The 25151-nt window shown below is 46.2% G+C and overlaps 1 protein-coding gene across 1 annotated transcript in view; it reads right to left on the bottom strand.

Moving 5' to 3' along the window:
- LOC142499265 (protein mono-ADP-ribosyltransferase TIPARP-like) overlaps positions 1-25151 on the bottom strand; it is a 45678-nt gene that overhangs the window by 19705 nt on the left and 822 nt on the right. Inside the window, exons 2-3 of the mRNA XM_075608368.1 lie at positions 24934-25099; positions 436-623 (exon numbers count right to left, since the gene is read on the bottom strand). Coding sequence (XP_075464483.1) covers positions 436-623; positions 24934-25099 — 354 coding nt within the window. The remainder of the gene's footprint in view (positions 1-435; positions 624-24933; positions 25100-25151) is intronic.

The raw sequence follows: 25151 nt of genomic DNA, 5'->3' as shown, positions 1-25151 counted from the left end.
AGTCTGTCCCTCCCCCCGCAGGATGACACAGACAGAAGGGAGTTATGAGTCTGCCCCCTCCCCTGCATGGGTGACAGTGATAGACAGAAGGGAGCTATGAGTCTGTCCCACCCCCCGCAGGATGACACACACAGAAGGGAGTTATGAGTCTGCCCCCTCCCCTGCATGGGTGACAGTGATAGACAGAAGGGAGCTATGAGTCTGTCCCACCCCCCGCAGGATGACACACACAGAAGGGAGCTATGAGTCTGCCCCACCCCACCCTCTGCATGCGTGACAGTGATAGAAGTGATAGACAGAAGGGAGCTATGAGCCTGTCCCTCCCCCTGCAGGGTAACACAGTGACAGACAGAAAAGAGCTATGCATTTGTCCCTCCCCCCGCAGGGTGACAAAGTGATACAGACAGAAAAGAGTTTTTAGTCTGTCCCTCTCACCTGAGCTCTGATGGCATCAAGATTGATGATCGGAAGACGGGCCGTACCCTCATCCTCCTTATTGTCCCCGTCTGTAAGTTCTCCTGATACCACTTGCTGAGGTGTAGCATGTATGTGAACTTGGGACCAAAGCCGAGTACCTCCTGGTACCCCATCCTCAGAGAATTCTCTATAATCTTCACAAACTCCTTCAGGGATCAAAATAGGGAGTCAACTTATCATCAGAGAACTAGAGGGGGATGCAAGTCAACTCCCTACACCCATCCCCAGCGCTTGTTCCCTGTGCAGTTAGAGCGACCCCATGAGATCACTGCACATACTGTACATTACTTTCCTCATTGGTGGCTCATTTGTTTTCTACGTGACAAACATGAGTTCAAATCCCAACAGTGGTAAATTTTATCAAGTATATATATTTATTTTTCTAGAAAGAGCCAAGTATAGTTAATAAATGCATTGGTGGTTCAGTGGTATGATTCACGCCTGCCACATGAGAGGCCTGGTTAGAGGTGAATGGAAATAAAGAATTAGGAGAAGGCAGGGTAATCTTTCATCATAACACAAAATAACTGTTATCTATCAGGAAAGAGTATGACAATGAGAATGTGTCATGGTTGGCCTCTCTATTTAAATGGAGAACACAAAAAGGTATTGGGATAGGACTGTTACATTTTATAATTGTAACCCCCTAGTGGTATTACTATTGCCCATAGAAGGGGTTAATAGGACATTAACAGGTTAATGTTTAGGAAAGGCCCCAGCTGACTGTAACTAATTCTATATAGCTTATTCCATGTAACATATTTCAGGTGACCAGTTATGTTGCCAGAGCAGTGCCTGTCAGGTGACCAGCCCCTTCTTAGTTCTAGAACTTACTGGGACGGTCACCTGAAATAGGTAGATCCTGATTGGTTAAGGATGTTTGTATCTTGCCCAGTTACAGAGGCAGAGTAGTGACATCACTCAGGGGTATAACGAGAGCTGTAGAAGCTTCCAGACCCCAGGCTCCTGAGGACACCAGAAGTGAAGCGTCCCATTGTGTTAAGTGTATGGTGTTACTAGTGTGTCATTAATGTTTAATTTTAAATGAAAAATGTCCTTTCACCTTTTGTTGTTTTTCAGTAAGGGAAGAGTGTACCCAAGCTAGAGAGTGCCCCTAATATCTTATGAAGATGCCATAGCTGCTATCTTTCCTTCAAGGGGAACGTGCATGACAGCCCAAGACATGGGATCCCTAAACCAGGGTTCCTATGAAATGTCACAACTCTTACAATATGCACACCAGGTTGCTACAGTGAAGATTTCTAGGTCAGCGTAAGGATGATAGGTAGATGGGAACTTGGTTAGAAGTACACCCCTATACAAAGTCTAGGAAAGTACCTGGGAGTGACTCCAAATCACTGAAGCTATAGAAGTGCAGTTTCCCATAACCGTGGGCAAGGGAAGGTGATTTAGGCCTCCCTGGGAAGTTACCTGGTACCCAGGGAAGAAGTATGTATGAAGCAATGTCTTGTCTCAATAAAAGAAACCTGTCTGTCACACAAAGTCCCTAACGCCCTTCTTACCAGCTTTATGAACCAGCCAGCCCGAACACTAGCACCCTGGGAAAAAGGTTTGAGAGTCTACACCAATATTATCTCACTACCTCACACACCTGTGACCCTCCTTAGTAAGAGCTGGGCAAGGAGGGGTTACATAATGTTTATCATTGTATTGCTATTTGTATTAATGCTGCTAATGTTATCATTCATTTATATTTGTTCAATAACTTGAAGTCATTTGTAGGTACTCCCAGAAGTCTGATTGCTGAATCACACGAGTCCTAGAAAGATCTTCTGCTAAGTCTCCGATAAAGAATTCCAAAGACACTGAGGGGGGGTTTCTTGATGGGATCATGTGACCCAGACTCCATTTTGTCTTGCTAGACTTATCTTGAGATAGGCTTTGATAAAACTGCTGAAGTTGTAGAAAGTTGTGGAATGTGAGAAAAAGGAAATACTCAAGGACAATATAAGAATATAGGTGTTACAGTATAACCAGACTTCTGGTAGACAATATGTAAAGACGAAAATAGGACAGTGCACAAAGTGTACATTACTGTCATATACTGTAGCGGACAAATGAGCCACTGAGGTGTGGATGTTTGAATACATGAACCAACAACCGCACAACCGCGTCTGGATTGCAGAGTCGTAGTCGTGTAGCCGGGTCAGGGTAGGAGAGGTTATAATGGTCGTGAAACTCGCCGTGGTCTGGTGTTGGAGAAGTCAGATGGTCATAGTGCTTAGCCAGGGTCCAGGAATACTGAAGGTTGGGGTCCAAATACAAGCCGCGGTCAAGGGTCAGAGAAATCAGAGGTCCAGGAACAAGCAAGGGTCACGTACAACAAAAAGCAGCAGGCAGGAGACAAGGCAAGGTTGCTTGAGGCAAGCACAGGTACAACACTAAGGTTATGCTCATCCAACTTGGAGGAGAACTGGCTGAGCATATAAGGAAGTGGCAGCCAATCGCAGGGCAGCACCAGGCTGTGAGGGATGAGCCATTAGACATATTCTGTCCACTGGTAAGCAGGGACGGAGTGTGCTGCAGGTGTGGGGAAATTGGAGATAGAATTAACCCCTTTTGTGTTCCTTGTGACGCGATGTCGGCGCGTAGGTGCGCGAGGAAGATTCTCCGTGGCGACGTGAGATGCGTCGCAGGGGCGGGGCCTAAGCCCAATACTGGCAGGAGTAGTGTGGTGCTTGCGCGTTGCCTGTATGGGGGCGTGTCACCTGAGGCTTCACGGGATGCATCACGAGGGCGGGACCAAAGGCCAATCCTTACTGTACCCTCCCCCCCTTCAGGGGCGACCTCCGGGCATCCCAGGGATGGCTTGGAGGGAAACCTGTGGTGGAAGGCCCGAACGAGCCTTGGAGCATGGAGTTGTTCACGGGATCCACGAGCACTCCTCAGGACCGAAGCCCCTCCAATGGAAGTGTTTCTCTGGATAACCTGGAGTCCAGGACAGTCTGTACCTCGAATTCCTGCTGGCCCTCGACCAGGAGAGGCTCAGGGGGAGACGTCGACGCAGGGAACAGGGAATCCTGGATGGATGGCTTGCGTAGGGAGATATGGAAGACCGAAGGAATCCTCATCTATGCTGGCAACCGCAGATGATAGGTCACAGGATTGACCTTCTTGATAACGGGAAATGGCCAATAAACCTGGATGCCAATTTTGCAGTGGGAACCTTCAAACAAATATTTTTCATGGACAGCCATACCTTTTGCCCTGGAGTGTGTTGGTGTCTCACGACGATGCCGGTCAGCCTGTTTCTTCTGCAGAGAGACTGCCCTTCTAAGATTTTGCTGAATCTTCCCCAAGAGGCTTGCAGAAGCAGAATCCTATAATCCACTACTGGTACCCCGGATCTAGGTCCTGCGGTAGGGAGAGCCGAGGGATGGAAGACGAAGTTGGTAAAGAAGGGTGAGTCTTGAATAAACTCATTACGGTGATTGTTGTGGGAGAACTCGGCCCAAGGCAAGAGATCAGTCCAGTTGTCCTGGGTATCCGAAATAAAGCAGCGGATGAACTGTTCAAGTGGTTGGTTTGTCCGCTGCGTCTGACCATTAGTCTGAGGATGATAGCCGGAAGAGAAATGAAGAGAAATCCCGAGTTGTTTTCAAAAGGCCCGCCAGAATTTAGAAATAAATTGAGATCCTCGGTCCGACACAATAACTTGTGGTACCCCATGAAGACAAAAGACCTCCTTGATTAAAATTTCAGATAATTCGAGGGCTTTGGGTAGACCCTTGAGGGGAATGAAATGGGCCTGCTTGGAAAACTGGTCGACCACCAACAGAATTGTAATCCTGCCTTTGGATACGGGTAATTCCACGATGAAATCCAAGGAAAGATGAGTCCATCGGTGCTCCGGAATCGGGAGGGATTGCAGTAACCCTGATGGCCTGTTACAGAGGGACTTGTTTTGGGCACATGTCGGACATGCAATGACAAATTCCTTTATGTCCTTACGTATCCCTGGTCACAAAAGGTCCATTCCAGGAGGTCTTTAGTTCTCCTTGTTCCTGGGTGTCAGGAGCTTTTAGATGAGTGATCCCATTCCAGCACCTTTCTGCGATACGCTGGTGCGGTGTAAAGGCGTCCATCTGGAACCTCGAGACCCTCTGGAATATCCGGCTGACCTTGCGTGGTGTCTTCTAAAGCATCAAAAGTGTTGGTGGGGAATTATACAAGATGGGGGAAGTATGGTTTCTTCTTGGTCCTCAGCCTTGTCTTCCACGAGAAATTGGTGAGAGAGAGCACTGCCTTCACGTTTTTAAACCATTGTAAATATGAAATAATGAAATTGAAGCAAGAGAAAAAAAGTGACCATCGGGCTTGTCTTGACCCTAAGCAATGTGCGCCTTCAATGTAAAGAAGATTCTTATGGTCCATCAGAATAATAACAGGATTTTCATTGCCCCCGTGCAAATGTCTCGATTCCTCCAAGGCCATTTTGATGGCCAATAGCTCCCGGTTGCCAACATCATAGTTCTGTACAGCGGGCGAGAACTTCTTGGAAAAGAAGGCACACGGGTGTAGTTTGGCTTGTGGAGTCTTCCTTTGGGACAACAGTGCTCCGGCTCCGACATCAGAAGCGTCGACCTCAACGGGAAAGGGTAACCCAGGATCAGGATGTATGAGCACAGGGGATGATACAAAGGCTTTTTTCAGCTTCTCGAAAGCGTGAATGGCTGCAGGAGGCCACAGTTTTGGGTCAGCTCCTTTCTGCGTCAATGCCGTAATGGGCGCTACTACCGCTGAAAAGTTCTGTATGAACCTCCGATAGTAGTTGGCGAAGCCAAGGAACCATTGTATGGCTTTCAGGGTTGTGGGAAGAGGCCAATCTATAAGCGCTTTCACTTTAGTTTGGTCCATGGACAGACCTGTGTCGGAGATGATGTAGCCTAGAAAGGACGTCGTAGTCTGGTAAAACTGACACTTCTCCAATTTTGCGAAGAGGCGATTCTCCCGCAGACGTTGGAGTACCTGTTTGACATGGCCAGGATGCTCGTGTGCGGTCTTGGAGAATATAAGTATATCATCTAAATAGACAATGACGTATTGACCGAGAAGATCTCTAAAAACCTCGTTGACAAAGTCCTGGAATACCGCGGGGCGTTACAAATTCCGAATGACATGACAAGGTATTTGTAATGTCCGTCCCAGGTGTTAAACGCTTTTTTCCACCCTGTCAAATTATTACTAGGTTGTAAGCTCCTCGTAAGTCTAGTATAGATGAACTTCCGTGCTCGAGCCGTACGAAAGTATAGGTCCCCCCTTGCTGCTATCCGTGCTTGAGCGTCTCCTCTAAACGCTCCTAAAGGGGGCTCCAATTAAGGAGTCCCAAAAACAAAATCAGAAAAGCGCACAGAGCGCACCGGGGGTTAATAACAAGATATAAAGAGCTGTGCTCTATTGATATAAGGTGTATACATAAATGCAGACCGGCAATATGATGACACAACACCAGGTGTATATAGGCAAATTTATTCAATATAATAAAAACACAAGGGTTAAAATTTAAAGGTCCACAAAAGACTAAACACAGTCAAGGCAAGCGGTTCCTAGACCGCTGCTCTAACACTAAAACATGCCATATAAAGAACTAGCAGGACAGTGCACACTGTGCACACACAAAATAAACACATGCAGACACTGTAGTCACAAAATATAATGAATACCCAATGCCGCAGACTACAACAAGACCTGCTGACGGGGGCGGGCACTTACCCCTAGGCAGTGCTAGCTGGAACCGCACGCTGACACCAATGGTCCGGACTGCACCAGCGGCGGAGATGGCAACACAGCAAGAACTACCCGGATCAGTATCCACCCAGCCAGTTTGATTATATTGAATACATTTGCCTATATACACCTAGAAGGTGTTGTGTCATCATATTGTCAGTCTGCATTTATGTATACACCTTATATCAATAGAGGACAGCTCTTTATATCTGGTTTTAACCCCCGGTGCGCTCCCTGTGCTTTTCTGTCCTCGTAAGTCTAGTTTGGTGAAAATGATGGAACCCAGGAGTCTGTCAAAAAGTTTGGTAAAAAGGGGAGCAGGCACCGCTGAGGAACGGAATCAACAGGGGTTACATAGTTACATAGTTACATAGTAGATGAGGTTGAAAAAAGACATAGGTCCATCAAGTTCAACCTATGCTAAATTTAGACAACAGATACTTTATCCTATATCTATACTGACTTATTGATCCAGAGGAAGGCAAACAAAAAACCCCATTAAGGGGAAATATTAATTCCTTCCTGACTCCAAGAATTGGCAATCAGATTAATCCCTGGATCAACATCCTTCCCATGTATACTTATTTGGTATATCCCTGTATACTTTTCCCATCTAAAAAGATGTCCAACCTTTTTTTGAACAAATCTATTGTATCTGCCATCACACTCTCCATGGGTAAAAAAAATCCACATTTTATCTGCCCTTACTGTAAAGAACCCTTTCCTTTGTTGCTGGTGAAATCTCCTTTCCTCCAACCTTAAGGGATGTCCCTAAGTCCTTTGTACTGCCCGTGGGATGAATAGTTCTTTTGAAAGCTCCTTGTATTGTCCCTGAATATATTTGTATATAGTTATCATATCCCCTCTTAGACGCCTCTTTTCTAATGGAAATAAATCAAATTTAGCTAGCCTTTCCTCATAAGCTAGAATGTCCACCCCCTTTATTAATTTGGTGGCTCTTCGCTGTACTCTCTCTAGTTCCATAATGTCTTTTCTAAGGATTGGTGCCCAAAATTGTACTCCATATTCAAGGTGTGGTCTTACTAATGCTTTGTAAAGGGGCATAATTATGTTTACTTCCCTTCCATCCATTGCCCGTTTGATGCAAGATAAGATCTTGTTTGCCTTTGCAGCTACTGCATGACATTGGGCACTATTGCTAAGCCTGCTGTCTACAAGAACTCCTAAATCCTTCTCTATCAAGGATTCCCCCAATATATCTCCATTTAAGATTTAAGATACACCAGGTAGCCTGGTATAAAGCTGTGCTCACCACAAACAAGGCGGGACCCCAGTACTGAGGAGGTATGGGTAGAAATGCCACCCACAGCCACGGCACATCTGGAGAGTGGATGGTAGAGGTAGCCGGGTCAGGATTGGAGAGTTTAGATTAGTCTTGATACTTGCCCAGGTCAGAGGTAGGAGCCAGTAGAATATTCAGAGTCCGAATGCCGTGGTCAGGATTGGAGAGATGCGGAAGGTCAGAGGTAAGCCGTGGTCAGTAAGTCAGAGGTGCGGAGTCCAAGGGTCAAGCCGGGTCGGTACACAGGAGATCAAACTGAAAAGGCAAGGCAACGGGAGACCAGGCCAGGCTAGGAACCAGGAAGTGGGAGAACAACGCAACTGGAACTATGCTCAGCTAAAGTGCAAGTCGCATAGCTGAGCATATATTTATTTATTTATAAAATATTTTACCAGGAAGTAATACATTGAGAGTTACCTCTCGTTTTCAAGTATGTCCTGGGCACAGAGTTATGACAAATAATACATGGTTACAAATACAGTTACATAAATGAACAGGGTATACATTATATACAAGACATTGCATGCACAGTTAAAGAAAATATATGTTATGGGCGTATGTAACAGTTACAGACCAGATTAAAATGTGAGACAGCCTTAGATTTGAAAGAACTTAAACTGGTGGTGGATGTGAGAGTCTCTGGTAGGTTGTTCCAGTTTTGGGGTGCACGGTAAGAGAAGGAGGAACGGCCGGATACTTTGTTGAGCCTTGGGACCATGAACAGTCTTTTGGCGTCAGATCTCAGATGATAGCTGCTGCATGTGGTAGGGGTGAGGAGCTTGTTCAGGAAGCTGGATAGCTTGCCCATAAAGAATTTAAAGGCAAGACAGGAAAGGTGAACTTTGCGCCTAGACTCTAGTGATGACCAATCTAGTTCTTTGAGCATTTCGCAGTGATGTGTGTTGTAGTTGCATTGGAGAACAAAACGACAAATTGAATTGTAGAGGGTGTCAAGTTTGCTAAGGTGGGTTTGAGGTGACGTGCCATATACTATGTCTCCATAGTCAATAATTGTCATTAGCATCTGCTGTGCAATACGCTTTCTGACCAGGAGACTTAGGGAGGATTTGTTCCTGTAAAGTACCCCTAGTTTGGCATAGGTCTTGGTTGTCAGGGTATCAATGTGCATCCCGAATGTTAAGTGGGAGTCAAACCATAAGCCCAGGTATTTAAAACTGGTAACAGGAGTTAGGGTGGTGTTAGTGTTGGTTCTAATATGGAGCTCAGTCGCTGGAAGCTTTAAGAATTTAGTCTTGGTCCCAAATACCATTGTTACAGTCTTGTCAGTGTTTAAAAACAGTTTGTTTTGGGAAATCCAGTTTTCGAGTCTCAAAAAGTCAGACTGAAGTATGTGTTGAAGGTCAGAGAGGCTATGGCTGTGTGCATAGAGGATTGTGTCATCTGCATACATGTGTATTGAGGCTTCCTTACAAGCTGTGGGAAGATCATTAATGAACACTGAGAAGAGTAGGGGCCCCAGAACAGAGCCTTGCGGGACACCACAGGTGATATCAGGGGGTTGGAGTTAGAGCCTGAGATGGACACATGTTGGGATCTTCCTGATAGGTAGGACTGAAACCAGTTTAAAGCATGCTTCCCTATTCCAGAGCTCTGGAGTTTGTTAAGCAGGATAGCATGATCAACTGTATCAAAAGCCTTTGCAAAATCTAGGACTACTGCACCAGTGAGTTGTCCCCGTTCCATTCCACACTGGATTTCATTGCAAATTTTTAGCAGGGTAGTTACGGTGGAGTGTTTGGGACGAAAGCCAGATTGGAATTGGCTAGGGAAATTTGTCTTGGTGTAGTAGTCGTTTAATTGGGAGTGGATACATTTTTCCATGACTTTGGATAGAATTGGGAGAAGTGAGATTGGTCTGTAGTTTGAGACAGTGTTTTTGTCCCCACTTTTGAAGATTCGGACAACTCTGGCAGTTTTCCAGGTCTTAGGGATATGGCCTGCAGACAGGATAGAGTTGACTATGGAAGCAATTGGTTTGGCAATGGCTGGGGCACCAAGTCGTAGGAACCTAGATTGTAGCAAGTCAGATCCGCATTGGCTGCTTAGTTTTAGTTTGAGGAGCGCTTGTGTAATCCCCTCTTCAGTTACAGGGCCAAATTGAAAATTGTGGGCAGTGTTGTGAAGGGGTAGGGCTATGTGGGCACTCCCAGGATGAGATTCAGGTTTGTGGTTTGGGCTGCGTTTCGCTAATAAGTTAGTGGCACACCCCACAAAGTAATCATTGAATGCATTTGCAATGTCAGTGGGGTTTGTCAGAGTAATATCCCCCTTAGTGATATTACTTGGTTGTTGATGGTTAGGAGGCTGGAATATATTGTTGACAACCTTCCAGAAGTTAGCTGGGTTTGATGTGTTTTGGTGGAGATTGTCAGAGTAATATTGTGCTTTTGCGTGCCTTGTTTGCCTTGTGCACATGTTCCGCAGGCATCTGTAGTGATTGAGATCCTTGGTAGTGCCAGTTAATTTGTGGCTTTTCCACAAGATATCCCTGAGCTGGTAGAGTGCAATAAGGTCAGTTGTAACCCATGGAAGATGGGGCCCCCGTACCCTTATTTTGCGTAGTGGAGCATGGGTATCACATAGTTTTAAGAACTCGGATTGGAAATAGTCGAGCGCAGAATCAGGGTCGGGAATTAAATCTGTGCCATGGGCAGTTGGTAAGGTCATCCAGAAACTGTTGTGGGTTAAAGTTTTTTAATGTTCTAGTGAGGAGAACTTTAGGGCTTGAATGGGGCGTTTTAATTTTCCTTACACAGTACACTATTGCATGGTCACTGAAAATGTCCGGAAGGATGCCAGAGGATTGGATTCTGCTGGGGTTTGAGGAGAGAATCCAGTCTAGCAAGGAATGGTTATGCGATTTCAGGTTTGTCCGTGTGGGTTGGGAAATGAGTTGTGATAGGTTAAGTGACTTGAGTTGTATCTGGATTTTATGGTTTTTAGGTTCAAGCCAGTTGAAGTTGAAATCCCCAAGAACTAGCAGCTCACTCTTCTCGTTCAGAGAGGAAATGGAGCCAAGAAACTGGGTGATATCAGCCAGGGATTGTAGAGGGGCTTTAGGGGGCGGTAGATGCCAGCGAGCAAGATGGGCTTAGAAAAGGGAAGGCAGATTTTGCCAACTAGAATTTCCAAAGAGGGTGGGCTTGGGGGCAATTTAACAGTGTAAATTTTAATGTGTCTGCAATATAAAATAACACCCCTCCTCCTCTCTTTGACCTATCTCTCCTAAAAATGGAGTATCCCTGAATGGCGATATTTGCATCAGGGGTTTTATGGGTTAGCCATGTTTCTGTAAGAACGATGGCTTTGGGTTTATGCATAAGGCACCATGCCCTTAGTTCGTCCAGTTTGGGCAGCAGGCTCCGAATATTTATATGGGCGACAGATAGCCCTTTTTGGAATTTAAAGGTGGAATTCTCAGGAGCATGGGCCAGATTTGAAATGGGAGGACCTGGGTTTGGTTCAATATCACCTGCTAAAGAGAGTAATAGTATGAGAAGAAATTTGGGTAGTTGTTTGCAAGTTGTAGATTTGTGGTGTTTGCCATTAGAGTGAGCAGTGGTTGGTGTGCTGGTTTTTAGAGTTCTCCACCAACATTCCATAGATAGTGAAAGGCTTTTGAGTAGTCCAGGGTATATGGTAATGTTGTGTGTGGGCCAGGTTGGAGAAGTTTGTAGTGTATAGAAGGAGTAACATTTCCATGAGGCCAGTAGAAAGAAAAAAAGGTAAGATACATAGCAGGTTCATGATGCCAAAGGTAGGCTGTGCTGCATGGAGCTGTTGTGAGTGTGTGCAGACTAAACAGCAGGGGTGTGCCTGTTCCTTGTCAAATGTTTTGCTGCATTGCAATGCTAGTCAATTCTGGGTTTCAGTGGGCTGAGTGGGTGTGGGAGGTATTTTGTGCAGTCAGTTTTGGGAGAGGCTGCAGTGAAAAAAGTTGTAAAGGGGTGTGGGGTTAAAATATGCAGGTTAACAAGCATGGGATCAAAGTGTGGTCATATAAGCTCACCGTTTGTTGCCTTGAGTAAGAGAGTTTGCAGAAAGGATGCAGTCCCCAGTCACCTCAAGTCAAACTATAGTCTAACTATATTTATTACTTAAAATGATCACTTTAAATGCATCACTCTTAAGATGCCAATGCTTCCTTGCCAATGCAAGGGGAATAAGTGTTTTATACATCTAAAGCAGTCACATGACCCTCCCCCCGCCCCAATAAATCAGCTTGTTCCAGTTGGTCAATTAACAGCACAGAGTTAAGAGGGGGAAAAAAACACCTTTTGATATTCAAACATACCAAAATTATCACTGCTTAAGGCCACTGAGTAAATCTTTTAAACAGGACTTGCACATCAAGGAACATACCAAAATTATCACTGCTTAAGGCCAAAGAGTAAATCCTTTAAACAGGACTTGCACATCAAGGGACATACCAAAATTATCACTGCTTAAGGCCACTGAGTAAATCTTTTAAACAGGACTTGCACATCAAGGGACATACCAAAATTATCACTGCTTAAGGCCACTGAGTAAATCTTTTAAACAGGACTTAAACACATCAAGGGACATACCTGTGAAGGGAATGCAAATAGATCCATGTCATATCAGCTGAGGTTATTGGTCTTGCATGAAGAAAGTAAGTAATTAACTGTAGTCTAACTATATTTATCACTTAAAATGATCACTTTAAATGCATCACTCTTAAGATGCCAATGCTTCCTGTGAGAACATGACTGTAACAGGGGATTTATCCTTGTTCTGATTACAGGTGTCAGAAAAGCCTGCCTCTGAGACAGGAAGGGGAGATTCTTCTTGAGCTCACATGTGAGCTAAGCTGACTCAGGAAGCAGAAAGAGCAGAGATCCCTGAGTCTCACAAGTGGGACTGAGTGAGGGAACACAGAGATGTCTTGAGCTGCCAAAAGACTGCCAGCTGACAAATAAGACTTCTAAACCTGAATGCGGACATAGCCTGAGGAAAAGGCAGCAACCCAGGAAAGAGAGAAGCCTCCCCCTACAACTACAAGAGACAGATAAGACTTTCTTATAAGACTGTTATCTATCTATCTATCTATCTATCTATCTATATATATTTATATATATATATATATATATATATATATATATATATATATATTTATATATATATATATATATATGATTTGGGCTGGTGAATCGCTGGGCTAACCACGCATTTAAAGAGGGCTGGACTACAAGTGTAAATATACTCCAAAATGGAGCAGATTTTGTTTGCGGATTTTCACATGTTTGCTGTGTTTAAAGTGACAGGCGCAATAAAGCCTCATTTAAGTTTCACTTTAAACGGTCTCCACTGCGTGCCTCTGAACACGTCTCTTACAATGACCAATGAGAGAGAGAAGAGTAGATGTGCGGCCTCAGCGGAGGCAGGGATATGTGGAGCAGTGCAGGAGACAGGTGACCGCAATGAGGGTGTTGATGCGCAGCTGGGGAGCGGTGCACAAATGTAACGTGCGTTCCACGCGATGCCGATGCGCGCTGTAACCGGGGGTCAGAGCCAGACTCTGCGACGTCCACAAGAGTCACAGGCGCTGTGTAAACAGCGGGGTTGCACGAGTCAGCAGGTAAGGAGGGAGTGTGCCATGCACGCTCCCCGATTCTTTACAAAAAACCCTTGAGGAGCGGCCTCTGGATGACTCCAATATGGCTTGAGGGGGTACTTCACATGAAACAGCCTTATTAGGTTGGGAGCATGTATTTGGTGATGGGGTATCAAGGATCGTTCCTCTGGACCGAACCCCTTCCAATGAACCAAATATTATACCGCTCCTCTTGAAATTCTTGAATCAATAATGGACTATACCTCGTATTCTTCTGGTCCTTGTACGATCACTAGAGCAGGAATATAAGAGGAATCTGGAAACTGAGAACTTTGGAAGAAAGTCCTCAGGGATAAGGGGAGCTGGAGACAGTACGCAACCGGATTGATATTCTCCAGGATAGAGTACAGGCCCCAAAATCTTGGGGCCAATTTGAGAGTAGGTGTCTTGAGCCTGATGTTCTTCGAAGAAAGCCACACTCTGTCTCCTGGTTTCAAATCGGGTACCTTGCGACGGTGACGATCCGCCTGGGATTTTTGTCTGTGAGTCACCTCCCCGAGAGTCCTTTGAATTTTCCTCCAAGATTCTTGCAAAGAATTGATTCTGTTATCTGTCGCTGGGACCCCGGAAGAAGAAGTGATGGGTAGCTGTGCAGGATGAAATCCGTAGTTCATAAAGAATGGGGATTCTTGTGTTGATTTGTTTCTTAGAGAATTGTGGGCAAATTCTGCCCAGGGAAGAAGATCCACCCAGTCGTCTTGGGCGTTGGAGATTGTCATATTCTCTAGCGTGCTGTACCCATGCTTGGCCACCGGGACTGCTGCCACTCTCAATGTCTTGTTCTAGCCTGCAGTACCTATACTTGTCCACCGGGATTGCTGCTGCTAAACTAAGGAACATTCCAGACTCTGATACCTGATACCTCTGCACCTGGGCTCCACCTCTCAGCCTGCATATATAAACCTCCCTTTCCTGTTCCTCCTTGCCTGTGTATACTGGTTCCTTAGCTCCTGCAAGGTTCCTGTGTTTACTGCTGTGCTAGCTATTGCTATCATCCTGTTCCAGTTTCCTCGTTGCCGACCTCTGCTTGTTTCCTGACTTCGCTACCTGCCGCCTGCCTCGGACCCCTGCTTGTTTCCTGACTTCGCTACCTGCCGCCTGCCTCGGACCCCTGCTTGTTTCCTGACTTCGCTCCCTGCCGCCTGCCTCGGACCCCTGCTTGTTTCCTGACTTCGCTCCCTGCTGTTCCTGCCACTGGGATCCACTTCAGCCGAAGTCCAATCCTTGACAGAATAAACAGGCCCTACCATGGATTCCGCCGGAACAGACCTGGCCCAGGCTCGGACACTGCAGGACTTACAACGTATCATGGTTGGTATCCAAGAACAAGGACACCTTATCAAACGTCTTGGTCACGTGGAAGAACAGGATACCTCCGGAAAGAACGGGATGCCCGCCAGGTAGAACGTGATGCCCGCTGGGAAGAATGTGTCGTCCACGTGGAAGGATGTGCCCTCCGCTCAGAGGAACGAGCTGACGCCGCAGAAACTGAAAAACGTGAACTACGTGCAGCTTTAATCACCGCATCTGTTCAAAAGACTCTGACTGTGCAAACCGCGCTCCGTGTAACCCTTCCGGAAAAATTTGGAGGAAAAAGACAATCTTTTCGGGATTTCCTTAATCAATGCAGACATGTGTTCAAGCTTCAGCCTACCATCTATAATACCAACGAAGCCAAGGTTGGACTGATCATAACCCTGCTCAAGGATGAGGCCCTTGCTTGGGTCTCCCCTATGTTAGAACAGGATAGCCCACTACTAAGGGATCTGGAGGAGTCCATCGAAGCCATGAGTCTTATTTTTGATGACCCAAATCGTAGTGCAACCGCTGAGGCAACTCTGAACAATCTTCGTCAAGGAAGACGCTCGGCAGCTGAGTACGCCGCTGAATTCCGCAGATGGGTTAACGATACTGAGTGGAATGAGGCCGCGCAGAAATATCATTTTCGGCAGGGTCTCTCGGAGCAAGTTAAAGACGAACTAGCCCGGGTGGAGACCCCAGAGAGATTTAAGGACTTTGTCCGTTTATGCATCCAAATTGATCGCAGGCTTACGGAAAGACGATTGGAGAGACAGGGGTTCATGCCAAGCAACCCCGGGTTTAAAGATGTCAGTACCCCAAGACGTTCCAGGGAGACTGAGGAGGAGCCGATGCAAGTAAATACACTGCGTGGACCCATCTCAACCGGGGAAAGGAATAGACGCCGAACAGAAGATCTCTGTTTATATTGCGGAAACGATGGGCACTATCTCGCTGATTGCCCAAACAAGTCCAGGCGGTCTTCTTTCCAGAGCCCTAGGAGAAATCAGCTGCACGCTATTTCAAAGACTGTTTTCTCTGCTTCGCAAGGGAAAGATAACCCTATTTCCTTACACACACACCCCCTGGTTCCTATTATAATCGAGGAAGGAACACATCGTTTTTCAACCACAGTAATGGTCGACTCAGGGGCGGCAGGGAATTTTATGGACATAGAATTCGCCAAGAACAATTCGGTATCATTTGTAGCCAAGGAATCGCCAGAAAGGATGGAAGTCATTAACGGTTCTCCCTTGAGTTCTGGACCTGTTACCCATGAAACCAGTAACTTAACACTAATCATGGAGCCCAATCACCAGGAGAAGATTTCTTTTGGTCTCATTCCATCACCTTTGTTTCCAGTGATTCTGGGAATTCCATGGCTCATGATCCATAACCCACTTATTGACTGGAAGACAAAGACCCTCACGTTTCCCTCAGAGCACTGTCAGCTAGCCTGTCTACCTAAAACTCCTATACCAAAGTGTGTAGGAATACATAAGATTTCCTCGTCTCAAGAAAATCTTCTGCCGGCTCCTTACTCTGAGTTTTTAGATGTGTGTGACAAGAAGAACGCAGATACGCTTCCCCCACATCGCTCTTATGACTGTCCCATTGAATTATTATCAGGTGCTGCCATTCCGTTTGGAAGAATCTATTCCCTCTCAGAACCGGAATTGAAGGTCCTCAATGACTACCTACAGGAGAACCTATCAAAGGGTTTTATCCGACCCTCTACTTCTCCAGCAGGCGCTGCGCTCTTCTTCGTGGGAAAGAAAGACAGTTCTCTATGCCCCTGCTACCTTCCAGCATTTAATTAATGATGTCCTCCGAGAGTTATTGGACCAATTCGTAGTGGCATATCTGGATGACATCCTTGTTTTCTCAGATAACATCATGGATCACCAGAGACATGTCCGAATTGTCCTTGAGCATCTCCGTAAGTACAAATTGTACATCAAGTTAGAAAAATGCGAATTTGAAAAGACCAGCATGCAATTTCTCGGTTACATCATCTCTCCCGAGGGTTTGAGTATGGACCCAGGCAAGATTCAAGCCGTGGTGGAATGGCCAATCCCTCGAAATGAAAAGGACATTCAGAGATTTGTGGGTTTTGCCAATTTCTATAGATGTTTTATTAAAAATTTCTCTGGCATTATTGCCCCAATCACCCAACTCACACGGAAAGAATTCCCCTTCAAATGGTCTCCTAAAGCGGATGCGGCATTCGAACAATTGAAGTCACTCTTCACATCTGCCCCTATCCTCATCCATCCAAATCCAGAATTACCATTCATCTTGGAAGTGGATGCATCCGACTCCGCTGTTGGTGCCATTCTGTCACTAAGAATTGGACCCAAGATGCTCCTTCATCCATGTGCCTTTTATTCATACCAAATGTCAACAGCTGAACGAAATTATGACATCGGAAACAAAGAACTCTTGGCTATAAAAGCTGCATTCTCTGAGTGGAGACATCTACTGAGGGGGCCAATCATCCAATTACTGTCTTTACGGATCACAGGAACTTAGAATTCATTCGATCCGCAAAGAGAATGTCTACGCGACAAGCCAGATGGGCTCTCTTCTTTGCAAGATTTCAGTTCCACATCTCATACCGCCCTGGCTCCAAGAATGGGAAAGCCGACACCTTGTCATGGTCCTTTCCTAATCCTAGTTCAGACAAAGAGCAAGAAGAAACTATTCTTCCGAAAAGAATTTTTTTGGGCGTCACATTCTCTGCCGATCTCCTCACACGAATTAAGGGAGCCTACTCAAATGACACTTTTCTTAAAAACCCTCCTCCGGAAGCAGAACTATTTCTATGTGATGGTCTCTGGAACTGTAAGGATCGTCTGTTCGTCCTAAGGAGGTAAGATTAGAGGTGCTCCAATTAATGCACGACTCCCGACCCGCTGGTCACCCAGGTGTCCTCAAGACACAGGAACTGTTGTCTCGCTCTTTTTGGTGGCCTAAATAAGCACAAGATGTTAAAGACTATGTCCTCTCCTGTGAGACTTGTGCTAGGACCAAGACCCCTCGAGCATCACCTGTGGGTTTACTGCAGCCTCTTCCGGTTCCAACTCGTCCTTGGGGGTCCATATCAATGGATTTTATTGTTGACCTGCCCCGATCTAATGGACATAATACCATCCTGGTAGTGGTGGATCGACTTACAAAGATGGCTCACTTCATTGCAGCACAGAATCTTCCTTCTGCAGACCAGACAGCCAAGTTGATTGTGAAAGAGGTGTTTCGGCTTCACGGGGCTCCTGATGAGATCATATCTGATAGAGGGGTACAATTCACTTCAAAATTTTGGCGGACCTTCTGTTCCTCTCTAGGAAATCGTTTAAATTTATCGTCTGGCTATCATCCACAATCCAATGGCCAGACAGAAAGGACAAATCAGACTTTGGAACAATACTTACGATGTTTTGTTTGTCATCTCCAGGATGACTGGATTGATTTTCTACCATTAGCTGAGTTTTCTTACAACAACTCACATCATTCATCGACTCAGAAGAGCCCCTTTTTCTCAAATTATGGATTTCATCCAACCTTTATTCCTCGTTTTCCATCTTCGGGCCCCATTCCGGCAGTTACAGAGCAACTGGAGACTCTGCGAGACATCCAGGAGACCCTCAAAGAGACACTTCGTGAGACTCAAGTAAAGTACAAAAGAGCAGCAGACCAACACCGCAGACCCTCCCCAGAATTTCAAGTCGGGGATAAAGTCAGGCTTTCTACAAAAAATCTACGTCTAAAGGTTCCAACCATTAAATTGGGCCAAAAATACATTGGGCCATTTCGCATCTCAGCACTAATAAATCCAGTGTCCTTCAGATTAGAGCTTCCTGAGACCATCAAAATACACCCTGTGTTTCATTCTTCTCTGCTGAAACCTTTCCGTGAGAACCCGTTTCCTGGACGGAGACTTCCTCCCCCTGAACCCGTCGTCGTGGATAACGAAGAGGAATTCATTATGGAAAGAATTTTGGATTCCAGGTTACACCGAGGGAAACTACAGTACCTGCTTCACTGGGGTGGCTATGGCCCAGAGGAGAGGTCTTGGGAACCCAAAGATTTTGTACATGCTCCGCGACTAGTCAAAGCTTTCCACCGACGATATCCAGACAAGCCTAGCAAGGATCGTCCAGAGAACGCTCTTGGGAGGGGGGAGTAATGTCATATTCTCTAGCGTGCTGTACCCATGCTTGGCCACCGGGACTGCTGCCACTCTCAATGTCTTGTTCTAGCCTGCAGTACCTATACTTGTCCACCGGGATAGCTGCTGCTAAACTAAGGAACATTCCAGACTCTGATACGTGATACCTCTGCACCTGGGCTCCACCTGTCAGCCTGCATATATAAACCTCCCTTTCCTGTTCCTCCTTGCCTGTTTATACTGGTTCCTTAGCTTATGCAAGGTTACTGTGTTTACTGCTGTGCTAGCTATTGCTATCATCCTGTTCCAGTTTCCTCGTTGCCGACCTCTGCTTGTTTCCTGACTTCTCTACCTGCCGCCTGCCTCGGACCCCTGCTTGTTTCCTGACTTCGCTACCTGCCGCCTGCCTCGGACCCCTGCTTGTTTCCTGACTTCGCTCCCTGCTGTTCCTGCCACTGGGATCCACTTCAGCCGAAGTCCAATCCTTGACAGAGATGAAGCACCATAAGTAGTGTTCCAGGGTTTGATTTGTCCTCTCGATCTGACCGTTGGTCTGAGGGTGATAACAGGACAAAAAATTTAAGGAAATGCCCATCCTCTGTTAAAAAGATCGCCAAAACGTGGAAATGAATTGTGACCCTCGATCGGAGACTATGTTTAAGGGTAATCCATGGATGCGAAAGATTTCTTATGTGAAAATATTTGCTAGCGTGGCCGAGTTGAGAAGGCCTTTTAAAGGGATGAAATGAGATTATTTAGAAAAACAGTCGACTACGAGGATTGTGTTCATTCCTCTGCAGAAAGGTAATTCAACAATAAATTCCATGGACAAGTGACTCCAAGGGCGGTCCAGTATGGGCAGAGGGCGTAAGAGTCCAGGTGGTTTGTTGCGAGAGCTCTTGTTGCGGGCGCATGTGAAACAAGACTTGACAAATAGTTCAGTGTCTTTTTGCATAGTGGGCCACCAAAATGTTTGTTTAATGAGATCGGTAGTTCTTTGGGTACCGGGATGCCCAGACGATTTAGATAAATGGCTCCATTCCAAAATGTTCTTGCAAAAACGTGGTGCTGCATACAAACAACCATCGGAACCTCTAGACCTTCCGGAATATGAGATTGGTTCGCCAAAATGTGAACCAGGACGCCGAAAGAGTTGGCGGACAGGATGTATTTAGACGGGAGGATGGTCTCTGATTGGCACTCTGGTTTGTCTTCGGCTATGAACTGGCGAGATAAGTCATCCACTTTTACATTTTTTGACCCCGGAATAAAAGAAATTATGTAATTAAATCGTGGTAAAAAAAGTGACCAGCGGGCCTGGTGAGCTCCAAGACGACTGGTCTCTCAATATACAGCAAGTTCTTATTCTGTGAGAATGGTGATTGGGTGTTCCGTACCTTCCAGGCGGTGTCTCCATTCCTGTAAAGCGAGTTTAATAGCTAATAGCTCCCGATTACCAACCACATAGTTCTGTTCTGCTGACGAAAATGTTTTTGAAAATGAAGCACAAGGATGTAGCTTGGTTTGTGGTAACTGAGATAATATGGCGCCGGCCCCTACATCGGACTCATCTACTTCCAAGGTGAAGGTTAGTTTGGGGTCTGGATGTATTAAGATGGGTGCGGAGATGAAAGTTCTTTTGAGAAGGTCAAAAGCCTGGTCCACTGCGGGTGGCCAGGAAGCTGCATCTGCCCCTTTCTTGGTTAAGGCTGTGATCGGGGCTACAGTGGTAGAAAAGTCTCGAATTAATCTACGATAGTAGTTCCTGAATCCTAAGAAACGCTGGATTGCTTTGAGAGAAGTGGGTTGTGGCCAGTCCAGAGCTGCTTTAAGTTTGGCAGGGTCCATGGCAAAACCAGAGTCCAAGAAAATGTATCCTAGGAATATCGTGGAAATCTGGTAGAACTGGCATTTCTCTAATTTGGCATAAAGGTGATTTTCACGAAGACGAGATAAGACCAACACAACACCCCTGAAACTGAAACACAAAAAACACAAGCGCAGACGCATATGGTGAAGTAAGTTCCAATATTATTAATATATAAAAATGGTAAGATATCTGCGTACATCAATTCAGATTAAAATAGGCATATCGTGCACTTAGGTCATATGTTACCCGGCACCACCAGGACCACAGGAACCGCAGCGTCCACCGGATCGCTAGGATTTGAAGAAGCTGGTCATACGCCGTCTTTAGGCCGTCACATACTGTCCTCAGGAGACCCTCCATCTGCCTCTATGAGTCCAAAGAAGCCCTCCGGGTGCTGTGACCGCAGGAGCCACTGTCAGGCTCGTGTCTCTGGAGTTCCGTGTGGATTGCGACTTGCCGTAAAGTGTAGTGATGACGTCACTCGAAATGTCCACAAGTCTCTCTTGACCTCGGCAATTGCCGGGTAACATATGACCTAAGTGCATGATATGAATATTTTAATCTGAATTGATGTACGCAGATATCTTACCATTTTTATATATTAATAATATTGGAACTTACTTCACAATATGCGTCTGCGCTTGTGTTTTTTGTGTTTCAGTTTCAGGGGTGTTGTGTCACTCCCTTTATCTACAGCTGCAGACCTTACCCTGCTATTACAAAGGTTGTTATGTTTTATATATATCACAGAGGTGTTCAATTGGGAATATTTCCTTTTACAATAGAGGTTTTTAGTTGCGCTCTTTAAATTTGTTTTTTTGCTCAAGTCTGGACCCACTTCAGCGGGGTCCATGTTTGTGTGGCTAAGCATACGGGTGCTCACCACAAATAGGACGGGACTGCAGCGCTGAGGTGGGGATGTTTGAATACACCGACCAACAACCGCACAACCGTGTCCGGATTGCAGAGTCTTAGTCATGTAGCCAAGTCAGGGTAGGAGAGGTTAGAATGGTCGTGATACTTGCTGTGGTCTGGTGTTGGTGAAGTCGGATGGACGTGGTACTCACCGTGGTCTGGGGTTGGAGAAGTCGGATGGTCGTAGTGCGTAGCCGGGGTCCAGGAATACAGAAGGTTGGGGTCCAAATACAAGCCGAGGTCAAGGGTCAGAGAAGGCAGAGGTCCAGGAACAAGCAAGGGCTACGTACAACAAAAAGCAGCAGGCAGGAGACAAGGCAAGGTTGCTTGAGGCAAGCACAAGTAACAACACTAAGATTATGCTCAGCCAACTTGGAGGAGGGCTGGCTGAGCATATAAGGAAGTGGCAGCCAATGGCAAGGCTGCACCAGGCTGTGTGGGATGAGCCATTAGACATATTCTGTCCACTGGTAAGCAGGGCGGAGTGTGCCGCAGGTGTGGGGAAATTGGAGATAGAATTAACCCTTTTGTGTCCCTTGTGACGCGACGCCAGTGCGTAGGTACACGAGGAAGCTTCTCTGTGGTGACGCTAGACAGGTCGCAGGGCCTAAGCCCGATCCTGGCAAGAGTAGCGCGGCGCTTGCGCGTTGCCTGTATGAGTGGTGTGTCGCCCGTGGCATCACGGGAAACATCATGGGGACGTAACCGACGGCCAATCCTTACAGACAATGAAATACAAACTACACACGAAAAGACACACTTACTTTAGGGCTGAGGTTGAAAACTAGACTTTCCTAGGTGCAGGGAACTCTTTGTGAGAGTTTTACCCTGACCGGAACTTAGGGCAGAATCTCCTGGAAACCAAATCGTCATAAAATTTCATACGCCACGATACGTTCTCTTCTGAGAACTTGGTCCCTCCTGAACGCGAGTCAGCCCAAATCTCCTGGAACTCAAATCGGCTTAAAATCCCAGCCGCATCCGCTACGTTCGTTTCTGAGAACTTGGTCGCAAAAGTCGGGTCTCTGGTGGGCAGGTTTTTCAGACTTGAAATTGAAGCCGGTTGCTTGCTATTACAAACAAAGCATCTTTGAAAAGCCCGCCTGCGCTCTTTCAGCTCAGACTCAAGGGGAAAACACAATATGATTGGCTCAGGCTTCTTATAGTATTCTCTGCTTCATTCAAAAAATAGAAGCAGAGCGGACAGCCAACGCACGCGTCGGAACTTTCCCAAGCAGCCAAACGGAGCCGAGCCGGCTTGAAAAGCCGGGTCAGCGGGAAATTCGAAACAGCTAAGGGGCATGCACAAGCCTGCCACATACAACCCCTCCCCCCCCCCCCAGCCATCCCTATCCCATCCGCTGGGTAGGCATCCCGGAGGACTGCCATTGATCTCCGGACCTAGTACTCCGCCTTTCTCCACTGACCAAATGCTGTTCACAGCTATGGACATCCTCTGGCTGCTTTGAACTCCGATGCCAGTAGACTTACCGGTGCCTATGGGTTTGAACGGGCAGCCCGCTTGGATATCGGCTACGAATGTAAAAACATATTACACTACATTAAATTATATTGTAATACACTCTGAGTTTTGGGGTACAAGGAACAGAAAAGGAAAAATGTTATCTCTTTATATCTGCCTGCCTTATTTCCCCACACACTTTCCCTGTGACTCAGTTTGGACTCGCAGAGCCTCCCCCCCAACCTTATATACGGTTGGGCACCCACAAACCCTATACTGGTTGTGGGTCACCGTGGCACTATCTGGGGTGCCCCCATTAACCTAGCGGTTCCCTCAGTTACATGAATACATATTTATCACTGTGCCTCATTCTCCTTTCTGGGCTGTGCTGATGAAAGGTTACCCTAGTGATGAGTTGCGCTTACTGTCACGGGAGCTTTGTGGCAGGTTGTAATATACACCAAAAATACCTGGGTTGAACTGAACACAACTGAGATATGATAAAATATCATTTATTCCTTGAAAAAGGTGAACACACAAGATATACAAATAACAGGAAAAATATAGACACTTACTTAGGGTTCGAATGAAGTAATCAGGAACATCGATTAGCAATTCAGGCAGCAATCACCAGAAATCAACCGTGGCTGCATGCAACCCAACTCCCAGCCCTCTGGTCCTCCCAGAACCGGAGATATGGACTTACACATTTACGTTTTTGGACTTAGCCGTTTTAACGCCACGCGGCTTTTCCCCATTGGAATCAATGGCCGGTGCCGCCATAGACAATGCATGGGCCAACACCGCCATTGGATTCAATGGGGCCTCCGCTCCGCCATTGGAGTCAATGGCGCGACCCTCTTTCATGAGTACGACCCCTTACGGGGGTCCCTCATTCCTGGACCCAATAGGGGTCGTGTGTGGGGGTTCCTAGGGGCTAGGGGCAAAAATAATTTTATTTCTGGGTGCCCTGGAACCTAAGATTCCCACGCCAATTGTCGTTGAACTTGAACCAAGTGATAAAGCTCTTTTCAAAGACATTGTATCCGCTTCTGCGGTTTTGCGGTTTGGATGGCTGCCAACCTGTTCCTGGAGATCGATGTCGAGGAATCCCCATTGAAGTCAATGGGCCCATTGACTTACAATGGGAAACCGCCGCTCCTCCTCTCGGACGCCACCTGCTGGTCTTCGAGGGAAACAGGTCCAAAACCGCTAGATCCGCCATTGAAATGAATGGAGCTGCAATGGCGACCTATGGGACTCTGCAAAATGGTGCCTAAAAAAGTGGGAACATGGAACAAAGGGCTATAATCACTTCCTAACTATTAACCCTTGTCCTCCCGGATGGATCCCAGTGTGTGTGTGTGGTGCAGACACTGACATGGTGACAATACATTATACAGGGGAAATACACATTTAGATGTTGCAGCAAGGTAACACCACACTTCTGGACCACAGTCCAGTTAACCCCTTGCCTCCCTAGTGAGAGCAGGGGGTGGCCAAATGGGGTGTAACCCCTTTAATACCGGGCCAAACCCCCTCTTCCATGACACTTACGTTTTCAAGGGGATGTATTGCTGGGACAATGTGCCTACATGTTTCCGAGAATCAGGCATCATTCCCGGGTACATTTATCGGGGAACCGGTAACTCTGGACCCCAACCTCCTAGACACATTCTGTCAATGGTTCCTCCGCAAAAAAACCTTGAAATTCATACCCTAACAATCCGTGCTTGATGACATGCCCGGAAAGGGAAAAACACAAATAATTGTTTTATTACAGACAGTATAATGCAGTAATACAATGTTACTGGGCCCAAGCGCTAACTCTCTTAGACCCTTATACACGGAGCAGGGATAAACAAAACGGGCTTGACCTTTATTATAGAGCCTAGTTACCCCCTCCCATCGCACTTATTACAACATCACAGATGTTATATGAGTACATCATTTGATATAGGGATAAGAGATCAATGGCTCTTCCATGTTTGGATTTCCATTGGAGGAGTGGAAGGAGGTTAGGAGTCTCTCTTACCTGGTCATACTCAATCCAGTTGTCGTCTTTTTGTTCGTAGTAATACTTGTAGTGAGTATGGAACAGGGTGGAAGGAGAGGTGGAGGTGGAGATGCGTCGGGCACAATCAAACATTTGGCTTTGGTCGACCGTCATGGTGGTGAAGTCTATGAGCAATGCAAGACCCCTGAGAGAGCAAGAGAGAGAGACAATAAGGGAGATAAAGATGAGATTGATAG

This window comes from Ascaphus truei, chromosome 1 (assembly GCF_040206685.1).
Source record: "Ascaphus truei isolate aAscTru1 chromosome 1, aAscTru1.hap1, whole genome shotgun sequence".
Taxonomy (NCBI): Eukaryota; Metazoa; Chordata; class Amphibia; order Anura; family Ascaphidae; genus Ascaphus; species Ascaphus truei.
This window is presented reverse-complemented; position numbering and strand designations above follow the sequence as displayed.